At 36.8% G+C, this 22,064-nt stretch overlaps 1 protein-coding gene and 1 long non-coding RNA gene across 2 annotated transcripts; one reads left to right on the top strand and one right to left on the bottom strand.

Moving 5' to 3' along the window:
- Positions 1-792: 792 nt before the first annotated feature.
- On the bottom strand, positions 793-20,569 carry pygma (phosphorylase, glycogen, muscle A). Its single transcript, XM_048166216.1, has 20 exons — positions 20,257-20,569; positions 14,432-14,533; positions 14,271-14,349; positions 13,962-14,065; positions 13,473-13,604; positions 13,280-13,391; positions 11,725-11,807; positions 11,286-11,429; positions 11,059-11,151; positions 10,641-10,787; positions 9,772-9,935; positions 8,062-8,176; positions 7,811-7,912; positions 7,572-7,719; positions 7,322-7,380; positions 7,057-7,198; positions 5,706-5,913; positions 5,447-5,581; positions 3,916-3,982; positions 793-1,687 (listed from the first exon to the last, which is right to left on the bottom strand). Exons 1-20 carry the CDS (start codon positions 20,497-20,499, stop codon positions 1,538-1,540), a joined length of 2,529 nt encoding a protein of 842 aa, XP_048022173.1. The 5' UTR covers positions 20,500-20,569; the 3' UTR covers positions 793-1,537.
- On the top strand, positions 17,154-20,263 carry LOC125252698. Its single transcript, XR_007181260.1, has 3 exons — positions 17,154-19,124; positions 19,242-19,347; positions 19,443-20,263. It is a non-coding gene; the product is annotated as an uncharacterized LOC125252698 (long non-coding RNA).
- Positions 20,570-22,064: the final 1,495 nt, after the last annotated feature.

Below are 22,064 nucleotides of genomic sequence, written 5' to 3'. Positions count from 1 at the left end.
CACATTACAGAGTTCCAAAATGTGTTAAAAGTGCAAGCAGCAACCAAAAATTCAAACATATCTATGAGCAATGCTTACGGTCTCACATTAAAAACAACCGTGACCCCCTACACCAGCCATTTTGCACACATTACTGACAATCTTGTCATTTTAAGCATGCTTCTAATCCTTTAAGAACTAACAGCCAAATGCAACAGTGTTTGAGATTGGATTTAATTGGATTTTTTTCCAAGTATGCAGTGTTTGAACAGTTTAGATGGGGAAAAACACTCCATTGAATTTCAAAACCCAAATATAACATCAAGAACCTTCTTAGATGTGATTTTTCCTCATCTCATCCTGAATATGCAATTTAGAGCATTTCCCAAGAGCACCATAAGCCTATACAGTGTTGGGGGTAATGCCTTACAAGTAATGAGAGTTATGTAATCAGATTACTTTTTTCAAGTAACTAGTAAAGTAACACATTACTTTTAAATTTACAACAAAATATCAGAGTTTTTCAAATATACCGAAAGTCACTTTGTTTTCAAAAACTCAAAAGTTTTCTTTTTCAGGCACCCAAAATGCTGTTGTCAAGTAAATGAATGGCCAAAACGCATAAAAGTTTTACGTTTTTAGTTGATAATGGAGTCGTGTAAACAACCCCCTAGACTAAATGTGAGCAGGCATTTATTCATCTCACAAAAACAGATTCAGTATCCCTCAAAATGAATTAAAACAGTGAAATGCAAACTCATAATATTACACAAACATGCAATAATTAATGTTAAGGAATACAAATAAACTTTATGTACTTAATCTCACTTTATTGAGCAATGTTTTGCTGCTGACTTTTGATAATCCAATTCAACCATACTAATAAGCAAAAATGACTTTATATAAATATCACATTTGTGTTTCATTTTTTTTGTTTTTATTGACAAAGTAAGAGTGTTGAACTTTCTTCTCCTGCATCCTTCTCTTCTGCAATCCAGAATAGCAGCACAGCTGAAAGATTCGTTTGAGCTGCGCCCTCTACTGTACAGATGTGAATTTGCATTTACAAAAAATAACTTTTTTTGTTGTTATAAGAAAAACAAACAAACAGTCCAGCCCAGATAAGAAAAAGTAACACAAAAGTAACGTAATGCATTACTTTCCATAAAATGTAACTAGTTAATGCAATATTGTAATGCGTTACTTTTAAAAGTAACTTTTCCCAAAAGCCTATTCGCTAAGCCTATGTAGATCATAGAGACCATTGGTGCCAATAGTTTCTACGATCTACAATGCTTTTGTAAAACGCAGCCCTGGTTTTTGCTGAATAATGCTGATAAAGATGTTACCTGTTGAACATTGATTGAGTTTGTTGAAGTTGTTGATTGTTTGTGAAGTGAACGAGCTAGAACATTAAAGATTGAAGATTGACAGATTGTGTTCGGGACACCATAGGAAGACAGAGCAAGGACAGGCATAGCTGGATTCATGAAGAGGGAGCATATAGTGTTGCTCAATCATACAGGTTGTTCTTGGTTCGTGATGGGCAGGAGGAGGTTTATTTTGGGTCATCAGGTGCAGCAAGCTTCTCCAGAGTGGGCTCCACACCCCAGATCTCACGGGCGTACTGGGAGATGGTGCGGTCGCTGGAGAACTTGCCTGAACCAGCAATGTTGTGGATGACTTTCTTGGTCCATTCCTTGGGTTTCTGTCAAAAGGAGCAGAATTATAAATTAACAGGGTTCATACACATTTCTACCAAAACTTTTCCATGACTTTTCAATTACTTTTAGCCAAATATTCATGACCTAACGTTCCATGAAACGCCTGTGGATACATGTAAAATAAGAATAAAAATCCATGTTCAAATGTCAAATCACAGCATATCTTAACTAATTAACATCAAGCTATGTAGTTTAATACAAAAGAAACGCTGACACACCAGTAAGATGGTGAGATAAGATACTGTGTCTGAACCTAGCAACAGATTAACATACATCAATAGGAGGCAATGATGTTAAAAAAAAAAAAGTGTACAGTAACACTGACTGTAACTTTACAAGGTTGCAGGGCTAGAGACAAACTTTTGGAATACAAAATTTGGTAACTGAGAAGCTTTAAAAACAGCTTTGCCTGCTAGACCTATTTACCATTAATCTCAATGGAAAACCTTCAATCATCAACAAGATAACATCCCTATTTAAATTCCCCCAAAACAGTTGTTTATTTATTCATTTCTGCAATTACAAACTGCCAGACATTACCCCATGCCAGGGTCAGAAATAAACTTTTTTTTGCAATAGATTTCCAGGGGCATTTTATTTATGTATAAGTGCAATTTTTTTATGATTATCTGTATTGTTGTTTGTCAAATACTAAGCTTTAACCAATTACTTAAAGGTGCCCTAGAATCAAAAATTGAATTTATATTGGCATAGTTAAATAACAAGTGTTCAGTACATGGAAAAGACATACATTGAGTTTCAAACACCATTGCTTCCTCCTTCTTATGTAAATCTCATTTGTTTAAAAGACTTCCGGAAAACACGTGGATCTCAACATAACACCGACTGTTACGTAACAGTCGCGATCATTAATATGTATGACCCCAATGCATATATTGCATATATGCCAGCCCATGTTCAAGGCATTAGACAAGGAAAGGCAGTATTAACGTCTGGATCTGTGCACAGACAAGGTAAGCCAGCAAGAACAATAGTGAAAAATGGCAGATGGAGCAATAATAACTGACATGATCCATGATAGCATGATATTTTTAGTGATATTTGTAAATTGTCTATCTAAATGTTTCATTAGCATGTTGCTAATGTACTGTTAAATGTGGTTAAAGTTACCATCGTTTCTTACTTTATTCACGGAGACAAGAGAGCCGTCGCTATTTTAATTTTTAAACATGTGCAGTCTGTATAATGCATAAACACAACTTCATTCTTTATAAATCTCTCCAACAGTGTAGCATTAGCCGTTAGCCACGGAGCATATAGCCTCAAACTCATTGAGAATCAAATATAAACATCAAAATAAATACTTTACTCACATAATTCGAAGCATGCATACAGCATGCATGACGAACATCTTGTAAAGATCCATTTGAGGGTTACATTAGCTGTGTGATCTTTGTAAATGCACTGTATTATAGTCGAGAGCTCGTGTGGCAGGGAGCACGCGATTTAAAGGGGCGGCGCTGCCAAAATCAGTGTATAGTTAATGATGCCCCAAAATAGGCAGTTAAAAAAAATAATTTAAAAAAATCTATGGGGTATTTTGAGCTGAAACTTCACAGACACATTCAGGAGACACCTTAGACTTATATTACATCTTGTGAAAAAGCATTCTTGGGCACCTTTAAGTCAATCAGAACACTATATAGACTGTTACCAATAAACTACAAACACTACAACAGAAGCTGCACCTGAAATAGCATAAATGTTTATTTACAAAGACTGTTTAATGTTACTCAAATTATAAAATTAACAGGACCTCTTTACAGAGTCATTTTTGTCAATTAATGCTCTTGATATCGTAATAATGATTATTAATGTTGATTAATAGATACATAAAATGTTTTTGTGTTTGGGGAAACTGAACGTTATTCTCTGGCTACAAAGATAAAACAATCTTAGAACAAATTTGGATCGAAGTATGTTTACGAAGTTTCAAAGTTTGTTTAACCAATATTATCACTTAAACATATATTCTATTAGATAAATATTTTGAAACAGATTTCCATGACTTTTCTAAAACGTTCTGGTTTATTTATTTTTCCATAACTTTTCCAGGCCTGGAAATCGCTGTTTTAAAATTCCATGACTTTTCCAGGTTTTTCATGACCGTACGAACCCTGCATTAAAGTTCATAATTTCTCTCTTTCTATCTTTCTCTTTGCCAATTTAACAAAAAACTGTTTACACTCACCTTATACAAAGCACTGACTTTCTCTTGGCATTTGATGTAGTCTTCATAGTCAGCAAACACCTTGAACCTGTGGAAAAAAACAAACAAACAAACATATGATTCATAGATGAATGTTGTTAGAAGTTGTTAAGACCAATATAGAAGTTCATTTTTTAACTGGAGAAAATGGAATGAATGGACTGCAAATTATCACCAGATTCTATGTGAGATGAACAGCAAATGATGTGTAAGGTACAGTACCTTTAAGAGTTATAAGTTATAATTAGCTCCCCATATATACACTTTGTGCAGAATTACTAAGCAAGTTGATTTTCTGATCATATGTTTTTTTCCAAGCACATTTTACCAATTCCAATCCACATCAATCTTAATAACTACTATTAATATTGTTTTTAATCATTTATAAGTGATATATAATTGTTCGTGAAGGCTGGAAATGAAAAATGCCTTATATTCAGGTGTGCAGAATTATTAGGCAGAATTTATCTTCCAGAATCTGGCAGAAAGGTGTGGGAGTTCACTTTTAGTCCATCTCTTATCCTGAAATGTCCGTCTTGCAGAGATGGACTAAAAATGATCTTCCAAAACTTAATGCCAGATTCTGGAAGATAAGTTCTTCAAACAGTGGTACAAGAGGATGTGGTGCTGGTCCTTCAGGAGTCACTCTCAAGCTGTCTGTCTATAAGGCGTATAAAAACCCAGTCTTCATGTATTTTATAACACTTCAGCTTGTGATTCTTATTAAGAGCGGGTCATTTTTTAGGATTCTTTAGCTAACCTAAGTCTCTGAGATCCTGACACCTTGCACTTCTGGAGACTCCAGGTAGGTTGCAGTTCTTGAAAATGGTGGCGCTGGAGACTAAAGGGTTCCTGATGGTTTCACAGTTAATTCTTCACCTTAATTCTTAATTCTTTTGCAGTTAATATGTGTCTTTTCTTTTCCACCTGTTTTGTATGACCCCGCTGACCCAGTGAGCATTTTGCTGTCCCTTGGTCATGCTTTAACTTTGCAATTTCTAGTATTGCATCCTTCTCATGAGTATTTAATAATTTTTGACTTTTCAGTCTGAGTTAAATCTCTTTTTTGGCTCATTTTGCCTATAAAAGAAAACCTGCCTAATAATTCTGCACACCTGAATATAAGGCATGTTTTATTTCCAGCCTTCATGAACAATTATATATCACTTATAAATGATTAAAAACAATATTAATAGTAGTTATTAAGATTGATGTGGATTGGAATTGGTAAAATGTGCTTGGAAAAAAAATATGATCAGAAAATCAACTTGCCTAATAATTCTGCACGCAGTGTATTGTATATAGTTGTTAAAATGGGGGAAATACAAATCATTTTGAAAAAGTGAAAAATTCCAGAATGGATGGCTGTACAATTTACAATTACTGTAAAAAATAGTGCCTATCTTGGTCATTGTATGTGTTTCCTTGTACAACGGGAAAAATGGTGTCTATTACTGACTATCTGTGTTTGTGGCAATGTGTATGTGAAAGTTTCCTGTTCCTGTTTCTCTACCTATCATGGTGCATAAGCATGTTGACAATATCCTTGAAGAGGTCTGGCTGTTTTGGGCTGAAGAATCCTCCTGCGATCTGGTCTATGGCTTGCTTCAGCTCTGGAATTCGATTGTAGAACTCGGATGCGTTGTATCTGCAGGTCATGTCATATGCAGTACATACATACACTGTGTGAGTGCTTAAGTACAATAATAAAAAAAAAAAAAGTATTTTAATTTTTTTTTTTTTTGTATTAAAATTAGTATTTTTTTCCCAACCCTCTAGCATCCATGGCTTCGACATCCTCCACTCTCATGCCGAAAATAAAGAAGTTTTCTTCTCCTGCTTCCTCTGCCATCTCCACGTTGGCTCCATCCATGGTGCCGATGGTCAGAGCTCCATTCAGCATGAACTTCATGTTGCCTGTTCCAGAAGCTTCTGTGCCGGCTGTGGAGATCTGCTCAGACAGGTCAGATGCAGGGATCGCTGATAAAAAGAAAACAATATGCAGGGAGATTCTTCATGATCACATGACTCACACTTTCAGGTGAATATAAGGCAGTATAAATGGTGCTGGAATTAGTTTTAAAGTGAGGAAATGAAGATGGGCAGGTAGTGTTGGGGAAAAGTTACTTTTAAAAGTAATGCATTACATTATGGTGTTACTCCCTAAAAAAGTAACTAATTGTGTTACTTAGTTACTTTTTATGAAAAGTAATGTGTTACTTTTGCGTTACTTTTTCTCACTTGGGCTGGGCTTGCTTGCTTGTTTCTAATAACAACAAAAAAGTTCTATTTTTGGCAAATGTAAAGGCCCTTTCACACCAAAAGTGAAATGAATAAGCCTCAGGCTGAAGGAAATGCATATTTACGCCGATACAGTAAAGGGCGCAGCTCAAACAAACTGCTGTGCCATCATTCTGGATTAAAGAAGAATAGGATACAGAAGAAGGAAGTTCAACACTCTTATTTCTAAATCTAATCTAAAGTAATTTTTGCTTATTAGTACAGTTGAATTGGATCATCGAAGGTCAGCAGCAAATAAAGTGAGAGTAAATACATAAAGTATATTTGTGTAATTTAATATAGTTAATTATTTTTAATAAATAATTAAAAATAATTATTTATTACATTTTTTTTGTGCAAGTGAGATGAGTAAATGCATGTTCACATTTAGTCTAGATCTACAATAACCATCATTTTTACACAGCACACACAACTCTGCACTTCTCTCAACAAAAAGTAATGCGTTACTTTACTAGTTACTTGGAAAAGTAATCTGATTGTGTAACTCAAGTTACTTGTAATGCATTACCCCAAACACTAGATGTCACTATATGGAGATTGAGCTAATTAATATCAATTAGCTAATTAATATGCATGATCCACAGAGTTTACAATGCTTCATGTTTTTACCACGATGTTATTTTAATTTTTTCAATTAATTAATTACATTTAATATCAATTAATTTGAATATTGTCTGTAGTAGAGCTCATCTCCAATTATCAAAACTTAAATTATATGATTCAATAATCAAGGTATGAAAAATAAAACAAATGCACATTTAATTTATATGATAACACAATCTTGGATAATATCAAGACACTTAAAATGTTGTAATATGGCACCTTTCTCAGCAAGGGTAACTCTGTAGTTCTCCAGGAAAATGACTTTGAGGCGGTCGCCCACCACCGGGTCATTGTTGACCACCTCACCAATAGCTGTGATGAGACGAATGATCATTTTAGCCGTGTGGTAGCCTGGGGCAGCCTGGGAAGGATTGAGCAAGAACATAATAACACATACAACAATTCAAATATGACAAAAGAATCAAATAAACATCTTCATGCTAATCTGACTGCATTTAAGTCAGTTGACACATGGTAAGATTACCTTTCCTCCAATCATAATTGTTCTTGGGGTCCACTGTTTATTAGGCTCTTTCTTGATACCTGCAAAATAAAAATAACTTTTTATTTTATGGTATTTAATTTTTATTTATTTATGCTTTTTATTCTTTTTCATATATTATTTATAACATGAAATATTTTATGTATGTTTATTTTCTCTTGCAAAAACACCCCTAAGTGATAGTGATAATGAGAAGGGGACATGAAGGAGTTAAAGTGCAGAAGCCACTCACGGTTGTAGAAGGTGATAATGTGCAGACAGTTGAGCAGCTGCCTCTTATACTCATGGATTCTCTTCACCTGAACGTCAAACATTGAGTTGGGGTTGATCTTTACTTTGTAGTGCTCTTCCAGGTGCACAGCAAACTTCAGCTTGTTCTCCTAGAAGAGGTGCGAACATCAAGAGAAATCCATTTTAAATTCCAAAACCCACTGGGCCATTGATACGTGCCATATATTCATCATCTCTAACCTGTTTAACTTTGGCGATATCTCGAATGAAAGCCTCGTCGTTGACAAAATTACGAAGCTTTTGCAGCTGATCCAGGTCGCGAATGAAGTCCTCTCCGATTCTCTAACATTTGAGCAGAAAGTCAGAGCAGACTATACATTATGACATTATACGTTACTGTATATAACTTCTGCTGTCACATTCGGGGATCCTGTCGCAGTCAGTTATGTTAACAAACAACAAATGAACTTATGAAGCACAGCCACACCAACCTCTGCAATGACCTCAGCCAGACCAGGGTTGCACATCACCAACCAACGGCGAGGGGTGATACCATTTGTTTTGTTCTGGAACTTGTGTGGATCCATCTCATAGAAGTCTTTGAATCTATTTAGTAAAGGAATAGTTGATTAATTCTGTCATTATTAAAGGATTAGTCCACTTTCAAATAAAATTTTCCTGATAATTTACTCACCCTCATTCAACTTACGGAACGAACGCAGCACCAGTTTCCTTTTTTTTTCCGTAAGTAGAATAGGGAAGGCGTAGAACATACAGCATAAGCGTTTTGCAGAATACGGAAAGCGGAAGCACGTGCAAGGCGATAATTTGTGTTTATAAAGCATATACAGTTGTATTTTTTAACTAGATAAGACCCTTATTCCTCGTCTGGTATTGTTTAAAGCCCTTGAAGCTGCACTGAAACTGTAATTTTGACCTTCAATCTGTTGGTAGCCATTGAAATCCACTGTAAGGAGAATAATCCTGGAATGTTTATCAAAAACCTTAATTTCTTTTCGACTGAAGAAAGAAAGACATGAACATCTTGGATGACATGGGGGTGAGTCAATTATCAGGAAAATTTTATTTAAAAGACTAATCCTTTAAATTCACCCTCATGTCATTTGAAACTAGTAGAAATTTAAGTCAATTATTCACTGAGAACTACTGTGACTGGGCGATTTGTAAATAAGAACATTTCAGTAACAAATCGTTCAGTCCGTTTTGTGAAATAGATAAACGGCACAATTTTAAAAACAACAATTTGTTCACTGAATTGTTCACAATTTGTTCAATTATCAAGTTCAGTTCACTGACCTAATGATCCAATGACTTTTCTTTTAGGGAACACAAGTTGTCATATGACACATTTCATGTAAATTGTCATTTATACTATTTCTTTAATACCAAAGTCCCCCTGTAGTCAATAATTTTATCCCTCAAAACTCATCTTTGATCACCAAAATGACATTAAACGTTTTTTTTTTCCCTGTGAAAAAAAAAAAAAATTCTACACCCTGGCTTCAGTTAGTATACGTGGACTAATGAATATGCAAATTAGCCCCACCCCCAGTCACACCAGCTCAGAGATCCACTCGGTCAACTTTACTGAAGTAAACGCTGCACAATGGTATCGCTCTTTACAACATCGGACACATAACGATAATTAAATGGTTAGTTCACCCCAAAATGACACTTTCGTTCATGTTTGGAACACAAATGAAGATCTTTTTGATGACAGAATTCTATCAGATTTCCTTCCAAAGATTGCCTTCGCAACTGAAACTTTGACGTTCATAAAGAGATTGGAAAAATAATCCATGTCAACTTGAGCCATTTAGTCCAAATTTTCTGAAGCGACTTTTTACGATGAACAGATTTAATTTAGGCTTTTACTCATGTAAACATTGATCAGTGAACATAAGCAGATGCTCAACCTAACCTGAATGACGCACAAGAATAAAACTTTTTGGAAGCTCAAACGTGCCGCGTAACACACGAGAATGAACGTCATTGGTTACACAGCACGTATGAGCTTCCGGAAGAGGTGAATTTGCACGTGTTTTGCTTAAAGCATATTAAAACACCACACAGAGATATAAACAATGTTAAAAACATAATTTTCACCGCAGGGGGTCTTTAAGATAGTTTGTAAAAATCTGTGATTAACATGGTTTATCTTTATGTTTTTGAATACATACATGGTAGCTTTGAGGATGTCCGAGTGGATACGTGCCACACCATTGACTGCATGAGAGCCAACTATGCACATATGAGCCATGTTGACTCTCTTCTGTCCACCCTCCTCAATGAGAGACATGCGGCGCATACGGTCCACATCACCGGGGTAACGAGAGGACACGCACTATAACAACAAACAGACTGTGTTCTGTATTCAACACACTCACAAAACACACTTTTTGATGTTATGACATCTATTAGCAAAATTTTGGGATTGGTAATATTTGTCTACTACAATCTACTAGAGTTAGTTGACATGTAGTTGCAAAGTTACTTATAGTTAGTAGAGTGTCTAAAGTGGACCATCAAATCTAAGTGTAATCGAATACTTTTATTAACCAAAAATGCATTAAATTGATCTAAAGTGGCAGTAAAGACTTCTATCATGTTACAAAATAGTCAAAAAATTGTTTTTTGAACTTTCTATTCATCAAATAATTAGGAAAAAAAGAATTGTGGTTTCCGCTAAATATTAAGCAGCACAACTGTTTTCAACACTGTAATGATAAAAAAAAGGTTTCTTAAACACCAAATTAGTATATTAGAATGATTTCTAAAGGATCATGTGACACTCAAGACTGGAGTAATTATGTTGAAAATTCAGCTTTGCCATCACATGAATAAAGTACATTTAAAAATATATTAAAATAGAAAATAATTATTTTAAATTGTAACAATATTTTACAATATTAGTTTTTACTGTATTTTGGATCAAATACAGATCAAAACATTTGCTTAAAAAACCTTACAAGCTTTTAAACAGCTAATTCTTGGCTCTCAAGTTTTGTGTAAAAGTGTGTTATAGTTTTGTGTTGTGTTGAAGCTGGACCTCCATGTGGCGGCGGTTGATTTCATAGATGATCTCGAGGTGCCGGGGCAGCAGGGACTGGAAGAGGTCAATAGGCCAGCGTTCCAGAGCCTCAGGCAGCACAGTGTGGTTGGTGTAGGCGCAGGTCCTAACGCAGATGTCCCATGCCTGTAGTGAGTGAGAGAGTCAACACAGTTTGGCTTACAACTTATCCAGTAGACTTAATTTATATTAAGAGAGCAAAACAAATATTACTTTAAATGTAAAATAGTTAATGTAATGATGAGATCTGAGCTTGTCTGTACTCTGTCGCCCTCTAGAGTTATGAGTCTGTGGCCTTTCAGTGCTGTATGAAACTGAAGGAATGATTCATTTACATAATTATCAAAAAAAAAAAAAAAAAAAAAAAAAAAAAAAATCACATTCCCAAATCTCAAACCTTCTCCCAAGATAGTTTTTCTTCATCAACCAGCACTCTCATCAGCTCAGGGATGGCTAAGGCAGGGTGAGTGTCATTCAGCTGAATGGCCACCTGAGAGCAGCCAAACAAAAGATCATCAAGAAAAGCAGAGCTGTGCCATTCATACCCTTCACTGCTGAAAGCAACTTCAAGACATTCATCTTTCAATGAGACATTAGAAGAACTTCAGGTATGTTTAAGCTGACCTTGTCAGGCAGAGTGCTGAAGTCTGTGCGCACAATATCCCTGGAGCCAAACTTGGAAGCCTTGAAGCGGCGGATAATGTCTTGGAGCGTCGCAGCCACTACAAAGTACTCCTGCTTCAATCTGAGCTCCTTACCCTCAAAAAACTATAAGAAGACATGGACAGAAAGCTTAAGGCAGGTGCTTACGGCAGACCACTTGTCAAAACTATGGCTGTCCTTAAAGGAATAGTTGACCCAGAGATTGAATGGGATTTTTTTATGATGCTTTTTAAAGCTTGAAAGCAAGTCAGTCTTCATACATTGTAAGGGCAACCAGCATCTTCCTCAAAATGTCTTCTTGTGCATTTGAAACAACATGAGGGTAAGTAAATTTTGACCGAATGTTAATTTTTAGGTGAACTATTCCTTTAAAATGAGGACCTATTGTGTGTTTACTGACGTTGTCATTGGGGTAGAGCACACGAGAGATGTTCTCTGCCAGGTTCCTGTCCAGCACGGCCTGAATGTAGCCACCAACATTAACTGAGGATGGAAGAACATATGAGACAGATTCCAGATTGGATGGTTTAAGACAGGGGTGTCCAAACCTGCTCCTGGAGGGTCACCGTCCTGCAGAGTTTAGCTCCAACTTGTCTCAACACACCTGCCTGAAAGTTTCTAGCATCCCTAGCAAGGCTTGACATTAACACCCACCAACCCGCCAAATGCGGGTGGATTTCAGCTGTGGCGGGTAAGACAGCCACTCCCACTAGCCACTTTGGTGGGTTGAATATAATTTCGGCCTACAGCCAAATATCACAAAATTACAATTCAATCACAATTCTTTATCGATTAACTTGCTGTTAGTGAAGGCAGGATAGGCGGAATCGCGCTGAAAGACACATCAGAAGCTCTCTCTCGTATACACGCTCTCTCTCTGTCACGCGCAATCAGATCTCCTTGCGCCTGAATAATCAAATACATGCACACACAAATGTCAAAATGCCTATTGTGTGGAGTATCTTGCGTGAATACGGTCAGTTAAGGCTTAAGTGGACATAAACAGGTGGGTAAAATCTGAATATGTGTCAGTATATTACATTCATGCATTCAGCAGCCCCCAAATAAATACCGGTCTGTCATTAATGTTAATCAAACAACAAAAGATGTTAAATAAATGTATACATGTTAAATAAACCTATGTATCTGAAAACGATTTTTAAAAATTTACTATTTGTAATTTGCTTTGTTCTTTTTATATAGCCTAACAACTATGCATACCAGCTGATATACAATGTAGTCTTGATTTGGGTGGTCAATCTGCATTTGTAAGTTTGAAAGGGTTTTAAATCTTGTAAATCAAGTAAAATGACTCAAAATCAAGTAATTTAAGCATGCCAAAGTCAACTTTAATCATATAAAATGTAACTTCCCAACAGCAAAATTGTGGCCAGTGAAAATGCTGAGTGGCTAGTAACTTTGGAAAACCACTAGCCACAGTGGCTGGTGAGCAAAAAAGTTAATGTCAAGCCCTGATCCCTAGTAAGAACTAGGTTGAAGTTCAGATTAGCTGCTTCAGATGTTTCTAATTGGGACTGAAGCTAATCTCTGCAGCATAGTGCCCAATCCTGCCCTCCAGAGGCAGGATCACACACCCTGGTTTAAGGCTTTGATATACTCACGACAAAGTTCTTTGGACTCGATCGACTGAACAAAAGAAATTAACCACATAAGATTTGCACATAAAAGATGGCGGAGCCTCAGAGCCATATTATGCCATTGCCACAGACCAACGGTAGTTTTAAGGTGTTTATCAGTCTTTCCGAAAAGTTCACTTTGGCAAACACTTTTGAACTCCCAAAATGTGCTCCAAACTAACTTAGTTTTGGCCTGGTTTTGTTGAAAATGACCTCACACCTCTTCTTTCTTCAATTTAGCTTGAAGTATATTGAGTCTTAGTATGCAGGTCTGGGCTGGTTCTTTCAGCATGTACCATAACTGTTACTGGTACTCACAGTCTTTCAGGTTGAACTCGCAAGGGGCTTTGGCAGACCACAGCCTCATGGTGTTTACAATGTTGTTTCTGTATCCAGGTATGGGGGTGTCATAGGGCAAAGCCAAGACAACCTGGGTAAACAAATTAAATAGGTTTGTGAATATAGTATTACAACACACAAACGTACAGCTTTACAAATAGTGATGCTGTACCTGAGTATCCACCCATTTCACTCCATCTGGGTGATGCTCTGTCCTACCATAAAAGTGCACAGGGCGCATATATTCTGGACGAGCTTTCTCCCATGGGTTACCATAGCGGAGCCAGTCATCTGCCTCTTCAACCTGTGGATCATTGATATTTTCAGAATTTCAAGATATGTGCAGAGTAAACATGTTTAATTATAAGTAATATGTATGCATAGTGTTTACAAATGCAAAGAATATGTGAAAAGGTGGTTGCTATGGTGGTGTGGGTGGTTGATAAAGCCATGATAGGTGTTTTCTTTTAGCTAGGGCAATGATTGGTGGTTGCTTGGGTGTTCTGGGTGGTTGCATTGCAAATAATAGGTCGTACTTGTGGGTTCTAGGTGGTTGCTAGGCAGTTGTTGAGAAATAGCAAGCACCAATAATTCATTAGGGGGTTTTTTTCAGCTTTTGTTTTTCAAATCAAGTCAAACTATTAAAGGTAATTTAAACTACCTGCCAGCCATTGCAGATTTTCTGGTTGAAGATACCAAACTCATAGCGAATGCCGTAACCGTAGGCAGCCAGGCCAAGAGAGGCCATAGAGTCCAGAAAGCAAGCTAACAGACAAAGAGAGAGACCAAGGGTGGGTGAGCCTTCCTTTTCAGAAACAGATTTATCATGCCTGTGAAAGGTTCTGTATAGCTTTGAAAGTTTCAAAAGCAGGCTGTTCCACTATTCTCTGACTTTCTTGTGCAATGTTCAAAAAAATCCATATAATGAGAATGATTGTTCCTCTTTCAAACCTGAGGTCAGATTACTAACCAGCAAGACGACCAAGGCCTCCATTTCCCAGTCCAGCATCTTCCTCCATCTCCTGCAGCTCTTCCATGTCCAGACCCAGCTGAAGAACAAGGTATGTAATCATTCATTGGGTTCAAAACAATCATCTAAAGCAGTACAATCGCTTAATTGTGTTGTATTACCTGATATGTTGCTTCATCACAAGCGTTCTCCAGGGCCAGATTCACCATCGTATTCTGCAAGGTACGGCCCATGTAGAACTCCAGGGAAAGGTAATATACACGCTAACAGACACAAGGATAAGACAGAGTTAGTCAGGAGATTATTACTTTGGTAACACTTTACAGTAAGGTCTCATTTGTTAACATTAGTTCTGTCATGACAACTAACATGGTAATGTTGATATGTTTGGCCTTGGCAGAACAGATCTGCTACGCTGCTGCTATTGCTTTTATTGCTGATGCTGCAGAGCAAGTACAGGATTTGCTACTGCCAATACATACACAACACGCTGCTGTGAACAACTAAGACATGCTGAAGCTGTACAATATAGTGTACACGAATTACCCATAGCAGATTTATACAGGTGGAGCTGGGGAAGGTGGATGGTTTTTGAAAGCACGCTGCACTGTGAAGGCAAATGTAGAGGTTGCTACCCAATTATTTGAAGGTTGAGCACGCAAGCTCATTGGCTACTGATACAGCAGGAACCAATCATCTGTGCCCTTTAGATAATGATGAGCAGGTTGAGTTAAAGGACCTATTAGCCTGTGCCATCTACTGTTTCATGACAGAACTTTGAATTTAAAGGATTAGCCCACTTTCAAATAAAATTTTCCTGATAATTTACTCACCCCCATGTCATCCAAGATGTTCATGTCCTTCTCTCTTCAGTCAAAAAGAAATGAAGGTTTTTGATGAAAATATTCCAGGATTATTCTCCTTATAGTGGACTTCAATGGCCTCCAAAGGGTTGAAGGTCAAAATTACAGTTTCAGTATTCTTCAAAAAGCTTATGCTGTATGGCCTATGCCTTCCCTATTCAACTTACGGAACAAACGTGGCGCCAGTTTCGTACAAACCCGATTCCAAAAAAGTTGGGACACTGTACAAATTGTGAATAAAAAAGGAAGGCAATAATTTACAAATCTCCTAAACTTATATTTTATTCACAATAGAATATAGATAACATATCAAATGTTAAAAAGTGAGACATTTTGAAATGTCATGCCAAATATTGGCTCATTTTGGATTTCATGAGAGCTACACATTCCAAAAAAGTTGGGACAGGTAGCAATAAGAGGCCGGAAAAGTTAAATGTACATATAAGGAACAGCTGGAGGACCAATTTGCAACTTATTAGGTCAATTTGTAACATGATTGGGTATAAAAAGAGCCTCTCAGAGTGGCAGTGTCTCTCAGAAGTCAAGATGGGCAGAGGATCACCAATTCCCCCAATGCTGCAGCGAAAAATAGTGGAGCAATATCAGAAAGGAGTTTCTCAGAGAAAAATTGCAAAAGGTTTGAAGTTATCATCATCTACAGTGCATAATATCATCCAAAGATTCAGAGAATCTGGAACAATCTCTGTGTGTAATGGTCAAGGCCGGAAAACCATACTGGATGCCCATGATCTTCGGGCCCTTAGACGGCACTGCATCACATACAGGAATGCTACTGTAATGGAAATCACAACATGGGCTCAGGAATACTTCCAGAAAACATTGTCGGTGAACACAATCCACTGTGCCATTCGCCGTTGCCGGCTAAAACTCTATAGGTCAAAAGAGAAGCCATATCTAAACATGATCCAAAAGCACAGGCATTTTCTCTGGGCCAAGGCTCATTTAAAATGACTGTGGCAAAGTGGAAAACTGTTCTGTGGTCAGACGAATCAAAATTTGAAGTTCTTTTTGGAAAACTGGGACGCCATGTCATCCGCACTAAAGAGGACAAGGACAACCCAAGTTGTTATCAGCACTCAGTTCAGAAGCCTGCATCTCTGATGGTATGGGGTTGCATGAGTGCGTGTGGCATGGACAGCTTACACATCTGGAAAGGCACCATCAATGCTGAAAGGTATATCCAAGTTCTAGAACAACATATGCTCCCATCCAGACGTCGTCTCTTTCAGGGAAGACCTTGCATTTTCCAACATGACAATGCCAGACCACATACTACATCAATTACAACATCATGGCTGCGTAGAAGAAGGATCCGGGTACTGAAATGGACAGCCTGCAGTCCAGATCTTTCACCCATAGAAAACGTTTGCCGCATCATAAAGAGGAAGATGCAACAAAGAAGACCTAAGACAGTTGAGCAACTAGAAGCCTGTATTAGACAAGAATGGGACAACATTACTATTCCTAAACTTGAGCAACGTGTCTCCTCAGTCCCCAGACGTTTGCAGACTGTTATAAAAAGAAGAGGGGATGCCACACAGTGGTAACCATGGCCTTGTCCCAACTTTTTCCCTTAAAATGATACATTTTCTCAGTTTAAACATTTGATATGTCATCTATATTGTATTCTGAATAAAATATTGAAATTTGAAACTTCCACATCATTGCATTCTGTTTTTATTCACAATTTGTACAGTGTCCCAACTTTTTTGGAATCGGGTTTGTAGAATAGGGAAGGCGTAGGACATACAGCGTAAGCTTTTTGAAGAATACGGAAAGTGGAAGCACGTACAAGGCGATCATCTGTTTATGTAAAGCATTTTTTTCGAAAATGACAGATCGTTTCGCTAGATAAGACCCTTATTCCTCGTCTGGTATTGTTTAAAGCTGCACTGAAACTGTAATTTTGACCTTCAACCATTTGGACGCCATTGAAGTCCACTATAAGGAGAATAATCCTGGAATGTTTTCATCAGAAACCCTAATTTCTTTTCGATTGATGAAAGAAAGACATGAACATCTTGGATGACATGGGGGTGAGTAAATTATCAGGAAAATTTTATTTGAAAGTGGACTAATCCTTTAATGCACTAGCTAACATGAACCAGTGGTGTAAAGTAAAATTTCTCCCAAAAATAAAAATTCTGTCATCATTTGCTCACCCTCATGTTGTTCCAAACCTTCTTTCTTCTGTTGAACACAAAATAAGATATTTTGAAGAATGTAGCCATTGACCATACTATGGAATTCAAATGCTCCCATCAACTGTCTGGTAACCAATTTTCTTCAAAATATATTATTTTGTATTCAACAGAAGAAAGATACTCATACAGATTTGAGACAACTTGAGGGTCAGTAATTTTCATTTTTGGGTTTTTTTTCTCTTTGGCTAATTTGTAGGTTTACTGAGTGTCAAAGATATTAGCAACTTTTCTCTATTGACTGCATTTTTAAACGGGTATATGTACACTTTACTACAATACATTTTTGTGTTTAGTAATGCAATTACTTCTTACATTTTCTGCAGCAGTTTATTTTCATCTACAAAACAAATGACATTGCCATCTACAGGGCATTGAAGGTACTATATCTTGTTCATTTTGCCCTTACCCAAACTTGTCAACAGGACTACTTTATGTGAATGTGAGTGCATTAGCAGATAGTTGCTGAACCGCAGGTATTTCATATATGAGCTGAGGACATGCCTGCAGCCGGTGATGAGGATGAAACCAGCATGTCCAGTGCAAGTAGGCTTTGACTATTTCATTTCACTTAACATTATTTTATCTCTTATGAAGAGACCTTGGTTTACTTAAGGCCTTTTTGAGCACTTGAGCTTAACTGAGACTTGAGTGTTTGTAGACGTTTATTGCAATATTGAGGCGTTCAATTTTATTTTGAATAATTATTATTTAAAATAAACGTGATTGCTCTCCTCACAAATCAACTGTTTCTTGTTTTTCTCTGGCATGACTCTTAGGTGTTGAGGACTACTGGATCTTTCAGCCTACATTCAGTACGAGTAAAATACTTAAGTACTGTTCAAATCAGATACTCTAACCCCCGGTTTCATAGGCTTAATCAAAGCCCTGTCTGTGAAACCGGGCCTAAGATTTTTACTCAAGTCGTATTGGAATTGAGGACTTGTAATGGAGTCATTTTCATTGTAAGGTATCTGTACTTTTACTCAAGTATGGTTTCCAGGTATTCTTTACAACTCTGACATGAACTATGAGCAATGTATTTTTAAAGCATTTATTAATCTTTGATAATGTTAGTAAAACATAAATGTTCATTTTTTGTTCGTTAGTACACAGTGCATTAACTAATGCATACCATTTTTTAAATGCTGAAATTAACATTGACTAATATTAATAAATGATGTAGAAGTACTCCTCATTGGTAGTTCATGTTAACTAGTGAAGTTAAAAAATGAAACCTTATTGTTAAAGTGTCAACATTTCTGTACATACATATATAGAAATACAGCAAGGAACATGACATTGTTTACATAATGTTTATGTACTTCAATATATTGATTTAGGGTTACCAAGTCAAGACCCCACAGACCGCCCTCCGCCTGGGTGCTATTTTTAGACTTTATTTAAGACTATTTTAATACTTCCTGGCATAGGGATGATTTAACACATGGCAATCCGATACCATCCCTGTTGTAGCCTTTGACATTTTAGGCCTTCCTTTGGTGTTGGGTATGAAAAGCAAGAGAGAGAAAGAGACAGTAGAGGTGAGAGTGGGCGTGTGGCGGCACGACGGGCTGAAACAGACTAGTCAGAGATTGGGGAAGGTCATTGGTGTTATATAACACTGGCATTTTGACTAGCAAAAAATAACCAGCAGTGAGGTCACCAGAAAAGGTTACAGAGAGTGTGATGATATTCTGTAAAGCATCTAATGAAGAAGGTCTGAGTTTACTGATGTTTAAAACTATGAAACAGATGGCAGTGTCCAGGTAAACCACAAACTTCTGCCCACACCAGCAGTTTCTTAGCATCCAAAAGCTTTGAAATCATGTAACTGGTCTCTTAGACAAGGTTTTGCACATAATATCCACATTCACATTTTCAAGGAAACAGTCATGAGCCTCATTGGAGCTCTAATGTTCAAGTCAAGGTTTACTGCTGATGTCCACCTACAAGAACAGGAGCAGAATGGAACTCTCTGAGGACATCCAGGTCATTTTTTATTTATGATATTTCCTGTAAAAATCTTTATGTAACTCAGATGTATTATGAGGCTGCATTACATGTCACCTCTTCTTCCCGTATAGGTTTCTACAGTGACCTTTCTTTTAAGGAGCAACATATGACCTTTATATCCAAGACACCAATTCCATCCAGGGATTTTAGGCTAGACAGGAGAGGAAAAGGTCAAGGATGCTGAGCTGTGGTTTCATCTCCTGTCTTCCAACTCAGATTTTGATGCCTTGAATATTGACTCATTCTTTTTATATTTTTTCTGCTGCTTGATCTTTTCAGTATTTATAAAATATATAACAAAGGTCCCTCTAGTAATTTTTCAATGAAATAGGCTGTAAAACAGATCAAATATTATATATGGATGTTAAAATGAAAATGTTGTTTAAAGATAAAAAATAATCTGCATTATCACCATTAGTATTCATTATGCATGCACATGACAGGACACATTAATCTGGAGATGCACAAAGTGATAGTAATGTACAGATCATGCTATTGATCATCTAAAATGCTCATTCATTTTCCCTAAGTTTAGGTCTCTATGTTAATGCCAGTCAAAATCATTGAAAAAATTACATTAGACTACCAAAAATGTGCTAAAGTTGTACTTTGTTTTTAATCTATAAGTGAATCCTGATTATATTTTGCAGAGGGTGCTGATCCCAGTCTACCTAAAGTGCTCTCAGTGAAGAAGGGTCACAAAAGGTCAGCAATGCTGTGGTCAAGCAGGGCATCGCCCCTGCACAAATGCCATGTTATCAGAGATGCACTGACGGATGTACTATAGTTATGAATTGCTTAAAAACATGTCTTTTGTTTAGGTGCAGCAGTGTCATGCATGGACTTGCTTTTGTTTTGGTACAATCTCGACATGCATGAACTTACTTTGGGGTCTTTCTCGTAATAACTCTGCTGTGTTCTGATCCATCTGCCTACCAAGTGGTCTCTGACTGTGTGCGCGAGCGCAAAGTAATAATCCCGTTTGGTGGATACGTTCCTGTCCTTCACCAGCGTGAAATGCAAATGGCGATTAAAGTTTTTCTTTAAGTCTGCCACATTCTCCACACCGGCGAGCCCCTTCACAGAAATCTGCTTCTTTCTATCGGAGTCTGACAGTGGTTTGGACATGGTGACAGAAGACTCGTCTTTGAATCAGGTAAGTGTGTAAACACCAGACCGCACGCAGCACCCATGTAGCGTTGAGGGCTCTCCTTATTTAAAGTTCCCCTCATGAATATTAATTAGCGGGTGGGGTCGGCCAATTATGTTTTCAATATAAGTTTATGCTTATTGAACAAGAGGATACGATAATTTATTTTTTACGCAGCTGTTAAATATGTACAATAAAAGTGTAAATTACTTATAAATACCCGTATTTTGAGTTGAACTACAACTTGTACAATCGCTTGAGACTGCAGAGCTCTCTGGAGCCCAAGACATTAATAGCCGCAATGACCCAGCTCAAAGGCCATGATATTTGAACGGCATGCGGCTCACATAGTTCCATATAACAGCTGAGCACCACACATGAATTCTCAATCTTGCTTAAATTAATATAACAATTTGAAACGAAACATTTAGCAAATTTATTAGACAGTTTCCTTCATAGGGAACTGCAACCTTTACAGACCCTCCAGACTGTCAGCCAACCCAGGGACAAGCAAATCACTTTTTACACATTAAACACATTAACTAACTAGCGTTTTTCCCCTCAAAGATATATAAATTATAATATGTTTATTCCCTGCAGTACTTTCACATCGTTCAGAGCAGAACTTTGGTGTGATTTATTTTAGATTCATCCAACACTGCAATAAATAAATAATCAGTTCTTGATCTTCTTAATTTACATAATTACAATGAATTTAATGTAAATGTAGGCTACACCCATATTCAAGATAAACGGCAGTAGTAGAAGTTTTTTTTTTTTCAGTGCAAATATTTTAATACCCTAATCATAATCCTACGTCCAATTTTATTCCTAATTAAACAACACTAATTTATCATTCCATCAAGTTCAGGTTTTATGGTTATTTGACATTTTTTGTCAACACAAGCTTCAGTAATAGCCAGAGTGAGACATTAAAGTGACAATATGTTGCCACTGAGGGGAGCCAACACAACTGTTAAATTTCAAATTCAGAACTGTGGATGATTGAAATATTTTGTGTACATGCTTTATCACAGTCCTGTGACGCTCAAGAAGCAAAATTCTATCAGCTGTAATTATATATTTTAAGATAAAATATTTATATAATTTCTAATATCTTATATTTTGCAGATGGTGTTGATCCCAGTCTATCTAAAGTGCTCTCAGTGAAGAAGGGTCACAAAAGATCAACAATGCTGTGGTCAAGCAGGGCACTATATATATATATATATATATATATATATATATATATATATATATATATATATATATATACACACAGTACAGTCCAAAAGTTTGGAACCACTAAGATTTTTAATGTTTTTAAAAGAAGTTTCGTCTGCTCACCAAGGCTACATTTATTTAATTAAAAATACAGTAAAAAACTGTAATATTGTGAAATATTATTACAATTTAAAATAACTGTGTACTATTTAAATATATTTGACAAAGTAATTTATTCCTGTGATGCAAAGCTGAATTTTCAGCATCGTTACTCCAGTCTTCAGTGTCACATGATCCTTCAGAAATCATTCAAATATGC

Source organism: Megalobrama amblycephala, linkage group LG18, assembly GCF_018812025.1.
Source record: "Megalobrama amblycephala isolate DHTTF-2021 linkage group LG18, ASM1881202v1, whole genome shotgun sequence".
Classification (NCBI taxonomy): Eukaryota; Metazoa; Chordata; class Actinopteri; order Cypriniformes; family Xenocyprididae; genus Megalobrama; species Megalobrama amblycephala.
The sequence above is the reverse complement of the archived record's forward strand: the minus strand, read 5'-3'. Positions and strand labels throughout refer to the sequence as shown.